Below are 18,544 nucleotides of genomic sequence, written 5' to 3' on the forward strand. Positions count from 1 at the left end.
CTCCTCTCCAGCAGCATCTCTGCTTTGGTCCTGAAAGTTTCTTTCTCCCCAGGAGTGGACCCGACCTCACTGCGGCAGTTGAAGCTTCAGAGACCCATGAGTATGTTAGCCGATGTCAAGCGCTTCCTGTCATCGGGAGGAAATGTTAACGAGAAAAATGAGGAAGGGGTCACTCTGGTGAGTTCACATCCTTGACTCAAGGGTTGTCTCGAGTCATCTCTAAAAGGTAGATCTGAGTATAATTCACAATGAAATAGCTCCGGATTTTTTTTGATGATAAAAAGCAATACATATTCATTACAGGAATTTTGGAAAACAAAATCCATAGAAAACAAAGTGCGAAATACTTATACCTCCCTGTATATATGTTTATGTATTTCCTCCAGTTCTTTCTATGTATGTTTTTCCTACAGATTTAAAATAACTTCTGTGCATTATTTTGTCATTGTGGGTTCTGCAATGTAACTTAGAGGAAAGGCTTTCATTTTAGTTTTAAGCAAAACAAACTGGGTTCCTTTTGAAATTAATTCAGTTAAAAGATTCTAGTAAATTCCTGTCATGACATTGATGTTACTCTTCGGGACCAATTATACTACATTAAAAATAGGTCAGTTCAACTTGCCTTATTGACCTATAACACGTACAATTAATCACAGCAGGAAGAAATGCAGCAAGCCCCAGAGGGCAAAGCACTGAGAGAAAGTGAGGTGGGTGCAGGAGTGGGTTTGGATCTGTGCCGTGGGCTGTGTGGCCTGCGCGGGACGGGGGTGTCAGTGTCTCAATGGTGTGAGGCCTGACAGCAGAAGGACCAAGCTGAGAGCCCAGCACTTCTGTCAGAGCAAAGTTTCCATGACACACTTTCAAATTTCTCAGGTGGAGATTCACTACCTGGGAATCTCTAGGTAGAATCTCTTCCCAAATACTGATCTTCAAAAACTTAAATTTAATGGAGTATTTTATATTTAACATAGCATTTTACAATTTTATAATTGTATAAAATTTATAATTTTAAATTTATAAAATGTTATGGTCTTCTAAACTTAGTCTGCCAGATTCAGTATTTGTGAATTTATAAACTTCAGAAACCACAATTATAAGAATGCAACTGTAAGTCCTAAGAAAAGAACGCAAGGCATGATGGGAATGCACTGGGAAAGGCCTGATCAAGTGGTGAAGAAGCATTGTAACTAACTCACTGAAGGCTTTTGTTGGGAATGAAATGCAGTAGGGAACTGTAGCATGGAGATCCCTTGTCACAGTGTCACATTTCAGTTAGGAAGACAGGTAATGTACACTATAAATGAACAAGTCTAGTATTTTAGTAATAATAAATGCGAAGGAAAACATAAGAAAGTGAGGCTGGAGTGAGCTCACAGCATAGAGTCATAACTGGAAGGAGAGAGGGCACTAACCCTATGCTATGAGGAATGGCCCCAGCCAGGGGTGCCAGGTGCAAATGCCCTGAGGCACGAGTGAGCATAGATGGCCCAGTAAACAGGGAGAGAGGAGGAGCCAGGGCCAGACTACACAGCCTCTTGTGGGCCTCTGAGGACCATGATCGTTCCTCATGAGTGAGGTGGAAAGACATCAGAAGTTTCTGAGACAGGAAAGAGACCTCATTTTTAAAAGGATCACTCACCATGGCTGTTGTGTAGAGAATGGAAGGCATACGGGGCAGTGGGAAGCTAGGAAGACAGGGAGGTGGTTTTTCCAGCCATCTAGTGTATTAGTAAGCTTTCTCATTGCTGGGACACATTGTCAGTGCCTACAGCTTAAAGGAGGGGAGGTTTCATTCAGCTCATGTTTTCAGGAGATTCAGTCCATGGTCAGCTGGCTCCAGAGCAGGACCATCGTGGCAGAAGAGCCTGGGGGAGCAAAACTGCTCAGCTCAAGATGGCTGGGAAGCAGAGCAGAGGACAGCGCCAAAGAGGAAGGGGCAAGAGCCAGACATAGACCTATGATCACAAATCCATGATGCACACAGACACACAGGAGTGTGCTTGACTAATCCACTCTGTGGCTTCCTAGCCAATCATATTGACAGTTAAGCTTCACCGTTACATCTAGGGAGTCCTGATGTGGCTCAGACACTGGAGATGGGCTGGAGGGGGAGCAATAAAATTAAGGATATTTTATGAAAAGACTCAAGGAAGCTTCCTGATGGATGTGAGGTAGGAGATAAAGAGAAGACTTCTAAATGACTCCAAGTACTTTCGACTTAGACTACCAGTGTGAAGGAGTTGACATCAAAGGGCATAAAGAAGGCTGACAAGAAAGCAGGCGCAGGGCATGGGATATCAGATCCACTTTGGAAAGGTCAAGTGGCCTCTTGGCCACTGTAAGGGTGCGGGTGAGTTTGTGGTTGGGTATAGGAGTCTGAAATTCAGGGAAGGTCTGGACTAAAGAATAGTTTTGGGAACGGGAGCACACTCATGATACATACATCCTTGATCCTGGAGGACTCCTGGTAAAGCAGGGGGATGAGGGAGAAGAGGCAAATCCAGAATGAGAGAAAGAGAAGCAGGTGCTAAGGCATGAAGGAAACCAAGAGAATGAAGAACTAGAAACCTGGGGCATGCCATGGAGAGGACGGATGGCTTCGTGTATTGCTGAGAGAGCAAGCAATTCGCAATTGGAAATTAGATTTGGACTTAGTAACTGGGAGGTGGTTATTTGTGCTTGGGAGAGAGTTTCAGTGGATTGGTAGGATTAGAAGCTGATTGGTGTGAGCTGCTTTCACGTACTGTGTGAAATAAATGAATGCTTGACTTGCAGTAGAGGTACAGTGGAGCCTTTGTTCTGTACACTAGAAAATATAGCAACTTCCTGTTGTTTAAAAACTCAAGGCTAAATGCAAGTAACTTACATGCATCAAAAACTGATAATACACTTGTAGGCTTCAGTGGAGAAGCTTCTGCAGGAACCAGTGCAAAGCAGTAAATTGCTATCTTTTTTAGTGATCTTCAATTTTGACATTTCTTCTGAGCTTCATTTTTTTACTGAATGGAGAGCATAAAAGTTGTAAATGATTGTTTTATGATAGCTGCATCTTGTGGTGATCATCTGTGAGCTTTTAACAAGACAGTAACAATGAACCAAAGCTAGGAATAGTCTCTTGAAGATCACAGCATTAAACAAGCAGCAGTTAGGTTTGATTCTTACCTCTGAATTGTGTCTACTTACGTTAATGAGCATAATAGCTGTAATTTTCCTTAATTTTAGGTATATAGCCATATCATACTTTCTACTTTGAGGAATAAAGATTGGAAAATATTGTACTTTTATTTGCCTATTGATTGCCGACTTCCAGGTTGGATGGTCAGAAGTGGCTCAAAATTAGGTGTAATTTCTTGTACTGTTAAATTATTATGTACAAAAGATGAAACTACCAACAAAAGACTTGGGATCAGCTTCTAGCAAAGTGGTTTTATTTTTTTTTCTCCTTTATTAGAATATCCAGCTAAATAACCAAATATAATACAAATCTTTCTGAAAAGATCTTTTAGTTTATACTAATATTCTTCTGAAATATAAATAAAAGCCTCAGAAAAGGAAGTAATTTTTACAGTACTATATACCATAGCATATTAAAATGAATTCCTGAGTTTGAGCACATAAATTCTCTTTAAAATATCACTGTATATACATACTACTAAGACATGACTCTTTACTGTTGGATCACAGAATCTGATGTCTCCCATCTGGCTGTCGACAGTCATTAACTGAGCTTGTTGGGAAATAATGACCCAGGAAATGCAACTATTAAGCACTTTTATGGTGCCCCTTCTTTATTTCTGTAGTGCTGGTTCATTCCTTACTTCTGAGTGTTTAGCCAGTCTTACCAATTTTGTTTTCAATTTTAGGACATTATAACTTCATGGTCACTGTCTCAAAACATAATCTCAATTCAGAGATTATGGTGTCTGCTTCAATAAAATCCTGGAAATTCTCACCTTAAGCCAAGGTCATTGATCTTTGTGATCCCTGCTAGCCTTTGACCATGGGGGTGGGTAGCCCACATCACCCTTCTCAGGACAATGTGATAGAAAAGGTGCTCAGAATTGCAAAGCGAACCCATTATGGTGAAACATAGCAGTGGTGAAGTTAAAATTAAACCCGTGGTTCATGGTGTTTTACGCTCTATTAATGTTCTGAGCAATGGCTCTGACAATTACTATGATTTAAGGGCAGTGCTGGACACAAATGATGTTTTGAGGTGTGTTCTAGAACCATGGGTGATGTGGTCCTGGTCGGGTTTCTAGGTTCTGTTTGATGAAGAGTTGGATGTGGCATGCAATGGTAAGGAAAAAAAGCAAAGTTTAATTTAAATGACAGTATGCTCAGAGTTAGCAGACACTAGGCAGAAAGGAAGATGGCAGAGTGCCAAAGGCCTTGGGTTTACGAATTTAAAGTGTTGTGCTGGTCTACGGCGCCCCCATTAGGTCTTCCAGAGCATGACTCCTGAATCAGGTCAGCCGCATCTACTGCGCATGTCCTTTCCCACAATTCCTTCTGTTACATTGGATGTATGAGATGCCGTCCGTATGCGAACCTTCAGTGATCTCCAAGGGTATAAAGCTCACAGTAGGTTGTGCTGGCAGATCTGGTACATGGGCAGGAGGTGTGGGATTTTGGAATTTTCTAGAGCAGACTCAGAGGTCTTTGTTTTTCTTCTCTCTTACTCCATACCAGGTCTTAGGACAAAGGTTGAGGGACTGACTTTGGGGCAGTGTCCCGGTTCAGATGATGGGGGAGCGGTCCCATAGGCCCAGTGGTACTATCTATATTAATGTATATGAGAATATCATGGGTTTATTTTTATTATGATTTGCTGCCCTTGCTCATCATTAAATAATTTAAGTTCTAGTTAGTGCCTAGAAAAGAAATAAAAGAACCATTTTTCCATTGGAGCTTGCCAAGCTCCCAGATTTCACCCGTGCATACTCTGGAGGTCATGGCCCAGTTGTTAGGGTCTCTCATTTTAGCTCAATCTTAACTTCAGCCTGGCCCAGCATCATACCTGACTGGGGGATGCACAGAAGGGAGACTGGGCATGGTCAGCTCTGTCCCTCCTGTCACGTGTCTTCTTGTGAGTTCCTTCACCTCATCACACTGAGGCTGTTGGGAGAAAGAGGAAGGCGCAGAGGAACTGATGGGTGAGAGGGAGAGCAGTGGATCCTGAGCTTCTCCTTGTCCTTAATGGAGCTGCGGCAGGGTAGAAAAAATGAAGAGTAGAAAGGCGACAAGGAAAATCAAATTTTAAAATTATACTTCTAAGAGAAACCACAGCTGCAGGTCTCAGAAGCGACTCAAGCCCTTCTCCTTCTGCAGAAGCCCACTCCAACTCCCTAAGGGTCTCAAAGACTTTGCGCCTGGAAGTCGGGCTCTGGGCCTGAGAGGTTCCCCATAAATGACACTTCCTCCCCTGACCCACCCTGCAGGGGGCTCAGCTTCACACATAGGGAAGTGGGTCTGCACTGGACACAGCCGCTGGTGGGTGAAGGGACAGACAGCAGGACATACCCACAGATCAGCTGCCTTGAAGACACACACAGCCCTGTAGCCATACCCGGCCCAACAGTGTGCCTCTCTCTGGAGGGCCAGAACTTCAGCTCTTTGAGGGCACACTAAATTTCTACCTAATAAATCCCTTCAAGTTTCTAACTGAAGTATCCTGAGTATTCCTTTTCTGCAATGGGACACAGTGAACCTGCACCTTAATTCTACAGGTAGAGTAGGTTTAGGGACCTCCTATGGTGCTTTCTGCTGACAGTGTTGTGCTTTCTGGGCAAGACTTTACAGATTTCCCTTCTTTGAGGATTTGGGTTTCTTCAGATACCACCCCCACCTGTCTGGGGACACTGGGGCCCGCCCCACACCTGGGTGGACATAACTCTTCTTTAGGGTTCTTTGTACCTGCTTAGCTCTCAGGCATGTGTGGCTGCCCTAGCCCCTCTGCTGCTCTGTACTTACACCTCATGAGATAGAATCGGAAGCACACAGCTGTTCCATAGGTAGCTCTAAACCTTCTCCCCCTATGAACCCCTGGGTGCAGGAGACACCTGCTCCATGCACCAGCCAGCCCACCTTGTTGCACAGCAAAGCCAATGGCATGGTTTACATCTAGATGCCCCCAAAGCCTCGTGTTCTCATAAGGTTGGTCTTCTGAAGGATGACTGGATCATGGGGCACCTACAGCTGACTCCCTGTAGGAGGGGTGTGGTCTGGACAGACAGATCACTGATGGATGTCACCTGGAGGGGTCCATTTCTCATCCCTCTCTGCTTCCTGTCCACCATGAGGTGAGCAGCTCTCCTCCTCCAGGCCCTCCCACCATGTTGCTGACCAGGCAAGGACTGAAACTTCTAAAATGTGAGCAAAATGAACCTCTCCTCCTTTAAGTTGTGATTATCAGGTAATTTTTTTTCCCAGTGAAGATAAAACTGACTAATAACTAATGCCACCTGACTTTACTCTTTAGTTTTGCTGGAAAAATCCAAAACCTGTCCACTACATCCTCCCCCAGCTGCCCAGAACCTGGACCTTCTCCAGGTGGCCCAGAGAGTGCCTCAGAGTGGAAATAAGAGAGGAGCTCGTGTCCACGCTACAACTCTACGTAGCACATTGCAGGGATGGGAAGGGAGCTCCTGGCCCACCCACAGTGGCCTACAAATGTCACCCAGAATTTTCTCTTTCATTTCTGACTCGGTTGGGGTCGGCATTCCAAAGTCCTGTACACAGTGTTTGGATAACTCTTCAAATTAGTGTGTGTGGTCTCATTTTGTGATATGGCACACATGTGTTCGACTTTCCCATCTTCAGCATCGAGACAGTAAAAATCCTGTGTTAATATTACCATGCAAATACAGACATGAGTGACTAAAATTACGGGTCAGAAATCTGGACTGAACGGTTAACTGAACCTAATGGCTACTCCTCAAAAGTGATTTTCATTGACTCTAACATAATTTTCATGAAAATATATCTATCTCAGCTGATCTACCAGGGATCACAGACCGTAAGTGAGAACAAATTCAGTGGGGAGATATTTTAAATTCTGTGCCTAGATGTTTGTAAACAGATGCATAAAATACAAGAGTGACTTAAAAACAATGCCTATTTTCAAAGTAGATGTACAGAAAACACAAGCCTGGGTGGCAAAGATCCTTCTGATATCAAAATCAATCTCAGAGGAGAAAACACAGGAGGAATATGGATATAATTTACCATAGCAGAAATTAAAATGAGTGTTTTACATTAAACAGTGAATAAAATTAAGAGGGAGATAACAAACCAGGAATAATATTTGCAAACAGTTTTCAAAGGTTTAATATCTTTAAGTTATACAAAATTAATAAAAATTAATAAAAATGATGACCATCAATCCGTAGAAGATTAAACAATGAGAGACAAGTCACAAAGAAAAAGATACAAATACAGCCTCCAATAAATGCATAAAAAGAGAGCCGTTATTAGGAATTAAATGAATGCAAGTTTATTTGCAGTCACATTAAGAAGAAATAATGGTGAGGATTGGAAGAGCTAATGATAGTGAGAACAGATTACCTTGTTCCCTGCTGGATGGAATGCGAATAGTGTAAACCTGCAGCTCAGTGGGAGCCATGCCTCTCAAACTTGAGGAGGGGTTTTTAGCATTGGAATTCCATTTCTAGGAAGGTAGATGTCTCCCAAGAGCCTCATGGGCCCACCGGTGGGGCTTTGGCAGGTGATTCGATCGTGGGTCTCAGAGCTGGCTGCTGTCAGAGGTAGGTCTGGTCTGGGGGGGTCACAGGGGTGTGGCCTGGAAGGGTTTATTGCCCTCCCCTGCTCCTCCCTTCGTGCTCTGCTTCTTGGCCTCCATGAGGTGAGCCCCTTTTCTTCCACTATGCCACTATTTTAGTTACCTGTTATTTTAGCTTCTTGTTGTTGAGACAAAATACACCCAAAGTTAATGGAGAAAAGGTTTATTTGCTCACAGTTTGTAGGAGTTTTAGTCCATAATCAGCTCACTTCAAGGCAGGTGGCCTGGCAGAGGGCAACAGTTCATGGTGGGGAAGGACAGCAAAAGCAAGCAAGCAAGGGACCTTAACAGTGAGTTTCTTCTCCTTTTACCTTATCTGGACTACAAGGGAGGCCAGCACCCTTAATCCTAGTGCCCTTGGGACTAGCACTGCCCCATCAATCAGTCACACACTCTAAATTCAGCCACCTCTGGAAAAGACTGCATGAGGCTGGGGGGACACCTAGACCCAGCCATAACAGCCGCCCTGCCTGGGAGCCTGATGCCTGTGGGCTGAACCAAGAGCCAGAATAAACTCCTCCTCCCTTAAATTGTGGGTGTCGCTTATTTCGTCCAGTGACAAGCAAAGTGACAAGACAAAGCATGTAGGACTACCAAAAAGAAATGATTTTATGCTATAAAAAAAATGCAGAAATGCCCAATAAGGAGGAATTGGGCCAATTCTGCTGCACATGCGTGACCCTGTTCTGTGTGTTCCTGAAACACAGGGCCAGAGGGAAGCTTCCTTGGTGCGGAGGCCCGACAGATGCTTGCCCATCTTGCACCCCGCTCTCTAGGCTGGGACTGATGTGGCTTCTCAGTCTCGCTCTTGTCACCTGTGAGTCCTGTTACTGGGCTTCATGTGGGTGATAACAGTGCCCTACCTGCTGCAGGGTCCGCCCACCCATGGAGACCAGGCGTGCAGACCTCTCCGCTGCTGTCTAGGGCACGACTGCATGGGGCCTGGGTCACAGTTACACCTCGAGTGAAATGGGTCTTAAATTAGTTAAGTGCACAATGATACTTGATTTATAAAATGGCTGGAATAGTTAAATGCATACTAATGTGCAGCACATGGAAGGCAGTGACCAGCACAGCACAAGTATCGGTTTTCTTAAAGTAAGTCTGTGTACACCTGACAGTTTGTAGACTGAAAAATAAATACATAGTACTCTGTATGTAGAAGTTGGCCTTCTGCTGTGTGGATGCGGGATGGAGACAGAAAGTTTGTCACTGCGGAACCCAGGTAGGGCTTCAGGATTCAGCGAGTGGCTGAGCAGTGTTGCCAAAGTGTGGCGGTCCAGCCGTCCCAACACAAGCTTGCCTGAGTGGGGGAGTGAGGATTGAGAAAGGAAAGAACACTCAAGCCTGAGCGGAGACGAAGAGAAGTCTGATTTATTTCACAGAAACAGCTCCTTTTATAGGTACATACACAGTGGATTGAGAAAGGAAAGAACACTCAAGCCTGAGCGGAGACGAAGAGAAGTCTGATTTATTTCACAGAAACAGCTCCTTTTATAGGTTCACATCAACAGGAAGCACCAAGCAACTATTTGTATCTTTTATGCAAAGACCGGATTTTCTGACTCTTTGCAAAGAACATCAGATCTTTGGCTGTCTCCTTGAGTTTCTCCCATTGCAGCAACAAGTTTAACAAGCACAGTCCTAGAATGTTACAGATTGTATCAATGCCTTGAGTGTAGAGGTGAAGAAGTTTCCTTTTAAATGTCAAACTCCTAGAGGGCCATGGCCGGGCTCCCACACCAAAGCCTAGTCCAGAGCAAAGGCCAACATTCAGAGCCATCACTGAAATACATGGCCATCCATGCTTCTTTCCAGTTCTGTAACTTGTGCAAGGTGATGCTTTTTAAGTAGGTGTGACATGTATTGGGGGAAAGAAATTGAAAACTTGTAACTATAGAAAAGAACCCGTAGTAAATTGTAGAAATTGTAGTACATTTTCTAGCAATTAAAGCTGTCATGAAGTGACAGGGTGTCACGAGACTGTCCTGCTGCAGTAGGACCCAGCGTCTGTATGTCAGTACTCACCACCTGGTCAGGTCTTGCCGAGTCGACTCCAGATTCCCGCGCTAGGGACTGAGCCCCCCTGCTCCAGTGTGGCATGAGCACCCAGTGCTGTGCTGGGGAAACAGTGAGCCAGGAGGCAAGAAGCTGTGTCCCCGCTGGCTGTGAGCCCAGGCAAGAAGGAAGCAACTGCAAATACTGCACATCCTCCAGGCTGGAGTTTAACACAAGAGGAACGTGTGGTGGCAGGGTGGCTCAGAGGAAGAAGAAATGTTTATCTTAGAACAGCCACTGGTGGGAGAGTACAAAGGGTCGGGAGCCTCCCACGGCACTGCCACCCTCTGGCCTGGCCACCTTTGTGCCCACCATGTGCTGTTTCACATCTGAGAATTAGCGAAGCGGAAGACTGTGGTCTTGGGCCCTCCCTGCTTAAGCGAGCGCCTAAATTTCTAGACCCCAGTTTCTCCATTTCTTCCATTCAGGGTTTATTGTTGCTCTGAGGTTTTTTCTTTTCTCATTTTGTTAATTCCCAACTTGCAGTACACAGCACATTCATCGCAGGGAATCCATGCCTGGGCACTGCACATCTTGGGGCCTTTTCGCTTCCCTCTCCTCCCTCCCTCCCATCTCCCTCTGCTCCTTCTCAGCTTTTCACAGAGCCTGGAATGAAACTTGCCAGGCTGTAGGCAGCACTGGCAGCCGTGCTTGGAGCTGCACCTCTAGCCATAGCAGGGATGGTTTTTGCTTTAATCTTCAGCTTTTCAGCCAAGCACGAGGCTAGATTTGGCTGTGTTTCCAAGCGGTGGAACCCAGTTCTGCTGTGTGGAAAGAATACTACTCCTTGGGGGGCTGAACTTGACATCATTGCTACTGATACTGGGGTAATAGACGCAACTCCCAAACCTGCTCCATATCCGAACGCGAGTTCATGTTCTCTAAAACTGAAGAATGAATGCTAGGAACAGCGGAGGTGAAGAGTAGGAAAATTTTATTGAGAGAAAGAAAGCTTCTGTCTAGAGAGACAGAAGGGGGACCAGAAAGTGGGTTGCCCGCCCACCCCACTTTTCAAAGATGTTTTATACAGCCAAGCCATGTGGTGAGGTAGGAACAAAGTGGGACAAAACTGGAAGACCCAATGGAAATTTACATGGTGGGCATGAGGTGGGGCAAAACCACGACCAACCAATAAGATTACAAGAACAGTCACCCAGGTAATATTGATGAAATGGGGGGTCAAATTGGGGAGCAAGTCACATAGCAAGAATACAAGGATTTTCAGTAAGGGTGGGGGTCAGGAATATTTCCTGGAAAGGCTGGGCTGAGACCTTGCCCCCCACCCAGATGATTGATACCTATTCAGAATGTCAGTCACTGCTCTTTATCTCTTTATCCCCGGGGGGAAGCACAAGGGTGTAGTCGTTTCTTTCCTTTTACAGTTCTGGCCACAGTGAATGTGTCTTGATTATCCTCCATGTTGGCTCCTTGAGCACCATCTAACTGCCTACAAGATATCTAATCAACTTACGTATCTGAAGTACTACCATTTGCAAACCTTAGAACTGACAGGTCCATCTTGACTCAGATTTGCAGATGCCATTTTATACCAAAATCTAAGGTCCTCTGAAATTCAGATGTTCCTGCGGATTGCCCAGCCTAACCTGCTAAGTATTTACTAATTACTTGCATTAAGCGGACCGGATTTAGAAGTGCGTGTACCACTAGTTCTCTAGGACTAAAGGCAGATGCAGTCGCGCTTCTGCGATACTTGTGTATGTATTACTCTCAGTACCGCTTGCTGGACTACGAAGAAGATGAACTGTGAATATAGCAAACTATGGAAGGGTCTGTGTGTGTGAGACTTGGGTAGGACACCAAGCTTTATGTATGCCTTAAATTAAGTGAATTACTTGTTATTACAATGAAGTTGGAAGTACCAGCAATAATTAGGCTAATATACACTGGATTGAAGAGTGTAAGTACAAAGGTATAAAAACATATTTTCTGCTAAGTTTCATCACTATATGTACAGTAAATATTTTTTCTGTATAATAAAAAGCTATGAAAGATTTTGCTACCAACCTCGATCTCACTGGTTTTACTACTTTTAAGGTATTTATTCTTTTTCCTTTCATGATGTGTGTTCTATCTATCGTGTCTATGAAGTGAATCAAATACTTATTTAGTAACCCCATTTAATTTGGGTGTGATAACAGTTTGATAGTTTATTTAGGAAGAAAAACTGCTGCTTTGGAAATGGAATTACCCTACTTGAAAAAAACGTTCTCCAAATTCTGCACTCATTGTTATAGATCCTAAGCCTTCATTTCTAAACTTTAGATTCCATTCAGGAAATAAGCAGTACACTGAAAAGAAGGTAACCAGAGAGTCATGTGTAAGCTCGCTGGGATTCATTGATCTTTTCCACTGGTTCTATGCCTTCACGGGGACAGAAGTGCACTGGTCAATTTCAGGATTTACAGCTGTCTTGGAATTCCCTGGAATATTAAAGCTGGTCGATAACTCTTTGTCCTGTGGGCAGGAAGGTGTGAAATACTGAATTACTGAATTTTTCATTTTAAAAATTTCAGATCACAGTGGAAAGGAACAATGGGAGGGGATAGGAATTACAGACTCTCACAGCCAGAGGGAAAATAATCATTAATATGTCTTCATAATTCATAATATTTCTTTTAAAGAATGACAGTAACAAATCAAAAATTATAGTCATGTTCTTTTTACTTTACACTAGTTCAGATCCAGTTTCTTATTGAACCTCTCTCTGTAAACCACTAAACATTTTCTGTTGGCCTCACTGTTCTCTGTAGCAAAGCTCAGGAATGATGTCTCTTTGGTTGCAGCTGCACATGGCCTGTGCTAGTGGCTACAAGGAGGTGGTGTCGCTCATCCTGGAGCACGGTGGGAACCTCGATGTCACGGACGACCAGTACTGGACGCCTCTGCACTTGGCAGCCAAGTACGGCCAGGTAAAGGACTCTACGTCATTTCACAAAATCGTCCTCTAATCAGATCATTTCATATTTAATTTTATTGTTTTCCAGATTATATGCTAATCAGTGTAATTTGAATTTTAATGGTGTCTCTTTATTCTACAAATATTTTAGTAGTTGGATAAAAATATTTAATGTTGCAAGGGCACATGTACATTCCTTGCAACTTTGCATAGTTTAGTCAAAATTACTGGAAAAATAGTCTCTGGCAATATTCTTCTTAGAACAGTGTTAATACTCTTTCTCAGTGTAGCACATACAGGCTAGTTTTACAGGTTTATAGTAATTCTGTTTGCTTTCTACAGGGACTAGATAAAACAAAACTACATTTTATGCTCTTTTTTCCTATAAATTATATTTCATTTTAATGAATGAAGGATGGGGAGCAAATTTCTCTTAATTTTTGGCTGTAGCGAATACATCTTGAGCTACTATTCACAAGTCAGTTTCTCACTGAGCTCCAATTTGTTCTGATGAAGAAAAAGAACACAACACATGATTTATATGGGAGCATGGAACAGCGGTGTTCACAATAACTCACTAGTATCGAAAGTAGCTTTCAAAATAGGGATACTGTTCTGTTAAAGTCTTAGTAATATATGAAACAACAACCATTTTATTTGTATTTGGAAATTGAAACTAAACTGATTTCCAAATAGTTTGGGGGTAAAATATCCAGTGAAGTTAGAGTGAATTCAGTGTCTTTGATACCAACCAGCATGCAAAATATCTGTCACAGAATCTGAATAATGCACTTGCTGAAGTATTTAGAGGCATTGCCTGTCGAGCCCAGAAGTCAAGCAATTTCTTCTTCCCCTGTGGTTTGACTCAGCTTGTGGGAAGGGAGGTGACCACATCGTCCCCCACCCCTATGTGTCCAACGATCTCTCTGTGTTGTTCATTCACACCACACACATCGCTGCTCGTTGAGTCCTTCCTCTTCCTCCCTCACTGTGCAACGCTGGGCCTGCAACACCTCCTCCTGGAGGGTTTCCAGCTGCTTGAGCTGAAACCACTGTTGATTGCTCCGTGCATCCTCAGGACACCCTGGCCCAGGGAGCAATGTCCCTGCACAGTCCACCCCTCCTGGCCACACTGTCCTCCCACCAGTCTGGTCTCAGCATGGCGGCCGCAGTTGTTATACCTCAGCGTGGTGTGGCTTCCTTCCCAGGCTGTGACATTATATACCACTCCATAGCACACTCCGTAAGTCTCCGAGTGGCTGGGCCCTGGCTTAATTCTCCAGTTGCATTTCTCTTTGCTGTTTTGGAGGTTGTTGCCCTACTGAATTCCTTCCACCACAGAATAAGTCCCCCTAACCATGTGTCCTATTCTTTGTTTTACCTGAAGTTGTTGACTCTTCCTTACCTGGTAGGTACACAGGTGACGTCACTTCCTGCTAGACTTTTCTAACTCTGACCATGCTCCTCCTGCACCACCATGCATGTAGCGGCCCTGTCCTATGTGCCAGCCTTCCAGAGTGTGCTGTGATGGTCTGGTCACTGTGAGTGTGGAGTGCGGCTGTAGCGTCTCCTTGGGTTGTTCTCGTCTCACATTGTCTCCTGCGCCTGCCACGCAACGCGCTCAGTTGCACTGACGAGAGGAGCAGTGGGTGCCCCAGTGGGCAGAGCCCACCTTCGTCAGTGACCACTGAATCGGGAGGGGATGGGTGAACATTCTGAGACCATGAACACTAGGGGAACTCCTCGGGGAGCTGCCCAATAGGGACCCGGCCCAGTATGAGCTGGGTGGGGCTAGAAGGGGAGATGTGGTGCGGATTATTCAGAGGCGCGCACACTGGAAAAGCACTTCAGCCAGGGAAACGGTTTGAAGAACCACACATTTAAGAGTTGCTCTGGTCTAAATGGACTCCTTGAAATTCACGTGCAGGAAACTCCATAGCCCCACAACAGCATGAGAAGGTGAGGCCCGGCAGGAGGTGTCTGGGTCGTGAGGGCTTGTCCTTCAGGAACGGAGCGATGCCGTTGTGCTTTTCCACCCTGAGGCCTGGTGTTCTGCTTCTCCGTGGCCACTTGCTGGAGCACCATCTTGGAAGCACAGCCCGAGCTCTGGGCTGTGTCGGGAAACCTTGATCTCGGGCTTCCCAAGCTCCAGGAGTGTGGGAAAGAAATTCCTGTCCGTGAGCAGTGACCCTGTTACTGACACACAACACAAACTGAGGTACTGTTGTAAAGAAACGTTCCTCCAGAGGAGGGGTGGACAGAAAAGAACGAGAGGATGGGACTCACTGTGTGGAGTAGAAAAGGGTGCATCTGGAAAGAAGCCCCAGGACGGCCTCATAAAATACCCGAGTGTCAGCAGCATCTGTCCCTCCGATGACATGGAATCGGGAGTCTAGTGCACAATCTTATAGTTGAATCATAAATAAATATTAATTTACAGACAGTTTTACACTTAGATCCAAAATTCTCCCAAGGTCTTCAGAGTTGGAGATGCGCACTTCTGACCATGCCTCGTGTGCAGGCCGAATGTAAGTGCAAACTGTAGGCAGAGCCCGGGCTCTGGCGGACATCAGCAGTGTCACTGCCCCTCGTGCAGTGAATCATGAATTAATTATCAAAGAATATCAAAGAATTAATTTTCTAAATTTAATCAGACAGAAATAGAACTACCCCAAAAATTAGTAAAGTCTGTGTCCAGGAATTTAAATTTTAGTCACTTACCCTTCCCTTTGTACACCCGTGCTTGCACACACACATGCACACATGTGTTTGCACACACACACACACACACACACACACACACGGCGATGCACTCACACCATGATACTGCCCTCCTGGCCACCAACTGCCAAGCTGCTTCTAAAGTCTCGGTGTGGTGGAACTGATTTTCCTACCTGTGGTTGGTCCTTGGTGAGCTTGGCAGATATCCAGGGTAGGAGAGCAGGAGTAAGTCGGCCGCCTCCTTCCAGTCTGTCTCACTGCCTTCTACCTAGAGGCTCATGGGAAATTCTGTGTGATCAGAAAGGAATTCCCCGGGTCGGAGAAGATTCTCTTTCCACACGTGAGTATTTATTTTTATGGGCCCTAAATAAAATGGAATTACTTTTACTGTTGGAGATTTTCATGTAGAAAGCATTTTTGCTTTTATTACTTAAATGATTTCTGCATTTAAGAGTTGGAGAGAGAAGTAGGTTGTTGGCATACTCTCTAAGTTGGATTCTGAAGTGCAACATAATTATTAAACTCTTGAGACTTTTGAAAAGATCAAATCTTTTATGCTTACTGCCATTCTTTTTAATTTGTGAAAAACAAGGTCAGTCTTACTCAGTTGTGGGCTTTCCTTGCTTTCTTCTTCAATTCTCTCTCCCCCTTGCTCTGTCTCCCCTCCCCTCCCTCTTTCCCTTTCCCTCCCTTCTTCCCTCCTTCCCTTCTTTCCTTCCCTGTGACTTAAAAATGCAGGCTCTCTAACAGCCTTAATTTAAAACAAAATTCTGTCTGGAACCTATTTTAATATCCTGAGAATATACTGTATTATTTTTATCTTTCAGACTTCAAAAGAACTCCTTTTCTTAGTTAGCATCAGTAAACTATACACTTGAAAATCGAAATAAACTTCTAATTATAAGAACTCTGCTATAAGAATATTAATTTTACTGAAATAATTTGTATTCTGTAAAGGCAAACACTAATTTCAAATAAACCCATGTAAGATTTGCCAGTGGGGCACACAGTGAAACCTAGTGAGTTTTATAGTGCGAATACTGACAAAAGTAATTACTGATATTTGCAGACCTCTGAACAGGACACCCATAAGGGGTAAAGAATGCCACAGGAAACAGTACATTAGGGAAAAAAATTGAAGTGACAAGCCCCATTGGAATCTGTCTAATAAAGCAATATATAAATAAACATGAAATGCAAAATTAGGACAAGAGAAAAAAAGAATAAAAATTCCAAAAGAAGTTATAACTGAAAAAGAACATCCAGAACACATAATGAGTACATACAGAACCAAAGATAGAAAGATTTTAAAATCCAATAATAAATGGAAGAAAAATCTGCAATAGATATTTGACGAAAGAAAATACAAAAGTGGCCCTTGAGCACTTGAGAAGGTGTCCAGCATCGTTAGTCATGAGGGAAGTGTAAATTAACATGTACCGAAATCCGTCTTCACTCCAGGAATCACAGATAAAATTGTTCTACAGTGACAATACCAAGTGTTGGAGAAGATGTAAAACTGTCTGGCAGTCTATTTAAAAAGAGGAAATGCCTACTCTCCAGATCACCCAGGATTCTACTCCTAATGTTTTCTAAAGGGAAATGAAAATCTATGACCCTTAAAATGGCAAATATCCATGACAGCTTTCTTCAAAGGACACAAGGGACACAGCTCAAACGGACGCATGCATTGTAGGGAATTAACACAATGCACCCTGCCTTGGCCAGAAAAGGAAGCGAGAATAGTTGCATGCAAAAAGATGAATGCGTGTCCAGAACAATGTGTGGGGCACACCTGGCTCTCAGTCTGTCTACCTGCTCATCTGTCTCTCTCTCTCTGTCCTCTAAGAAACTTACATGAAGTTTAGGACTAGGCAAAGTAGTCCAAGGTAGTACAAAGTACAGTGTGGTTTCTTGCATGGTGGACGTTAACTGCAGAAGGGGTGCAAATGCTCTGGATTTTAATTGTGCTGTTTACCTGTTGGGTCAGACTTACAGCTGTGCACTTGATATCTGTGAATTTTATTGCATTTAAATTATTTTAAAAGGAATAAAGATGTGTTATATACATGTACCAACTCCGCACAAGGAGTAGAAACATTATGTACTGCACACATATACTAATAAATAAAAATGAAAAATTACCAGAAGTGTATATAAGAAGTTTCTGATTTCCACAATAAAAGCTGAGTTGAGGTCTTCTAATTTTGTGGTTGCATTTCCATTATTTTGGCTCCCCTTGCCTACCAAAGTGCTATGTAGCAATATTTGTTAAGTGAGAAGGAGCCATTTCTGTTGCAGATGCATGTATTATCTGAGAACCTACTTTATAAATATAAAATGAAATCATAATGACAATTTAAGGATATTTAGAACAAAGTCATAACAAAAATGATAGTCCTATCTCTATATGAGATATAGAAAAATGGTGTTATAATCAAAATGTATAACCTTTAACACAGTAAAGCCAATATAAATGTTCATGAGTGTTCCCAAGTGAAGGAGCTAGATGACCAGTTTGGAAGAGATTAGTAAAATAAGCACAGAGAATGTAGCGGGTTTAAAGACATAAACACAAAAAGTATTGAACTATAACACAAAATACAATAAAAAGGATCAACAGTACCCAGAATTTGTTTTGATTGAGATGAGCCATGTTCTATAACTATTTGTTCTGAGAGGGAAAGATAAGAGAAAGAGAATTTGTGTAAAGCAGAAAGTAACCAGAGACACAGCACAGCTGTGGAGTAGGCAGGAAGAGACCAGCTGGGGAGGAGCAGCACAGTCGTGGTGCATTTGCTTCGTAGCAGACGCCTGGCACTTGGTGAAGCCAAGGTGAGAGAGCTGGCAGTATTGGTGTTTGCGGAAGACCCGTCTCTACCTCCAAGAAGGCAGAGTGGATGCTCTGTGCTCCACGGGGGCTGCACCATGGCCTCAGCCAAGGAAGGGGGGAGGGAACAGGTGAAAAGGGCCCAGGTAGTTCCCCACAGCCCATTGGGAGCAGCAGGGTCCTTGTGGCCTGCATCCTCCCTGATGCCCCTGCCTCT

The 18,544-nt window shown here is 43.7% G+C and overlaps 1 protein-coding gene across 1 annotated transcript in view; it reads left to right on the top strand.

The window, feature by feature from the left end:
* Myo16 (myosin XVI) overlaps positions 1–18,544 on the top strand; it is a 378,094-nt gene that overhangs the window by 103,275 nt on the left and 256,275 nt on the right. Inside the window, exons 6-7 of the mRNA XM_010619995.3 lie at positions 53–177; positions 12,664–12,789. Coding sequence (XP_010618297.1) covers positions 53–177; positions 12,664–12,789 — 251 coding nt within the window. The remainder of the gene's footprint in view (positions 1–52; positions 178–12,663; positions 12,790–18,544) is intronic.

This window comes from Fukomys damarensis, unplaced genomic scaffold (assembly GCF_012274545.1).
Source record: "Fukomys damarensis isolate Sample0158 unplaced genomic scaffold, DMR_v1.0_HiC HiC_scaffold_6, whole genome shotgun sequence".
Taxonomy (NCBI): Eukaryota; Metazoa; Chordata; class Mammalia; order Rodentia; family Bathyergidae; genus Fukomys; species Fukomys damarensis.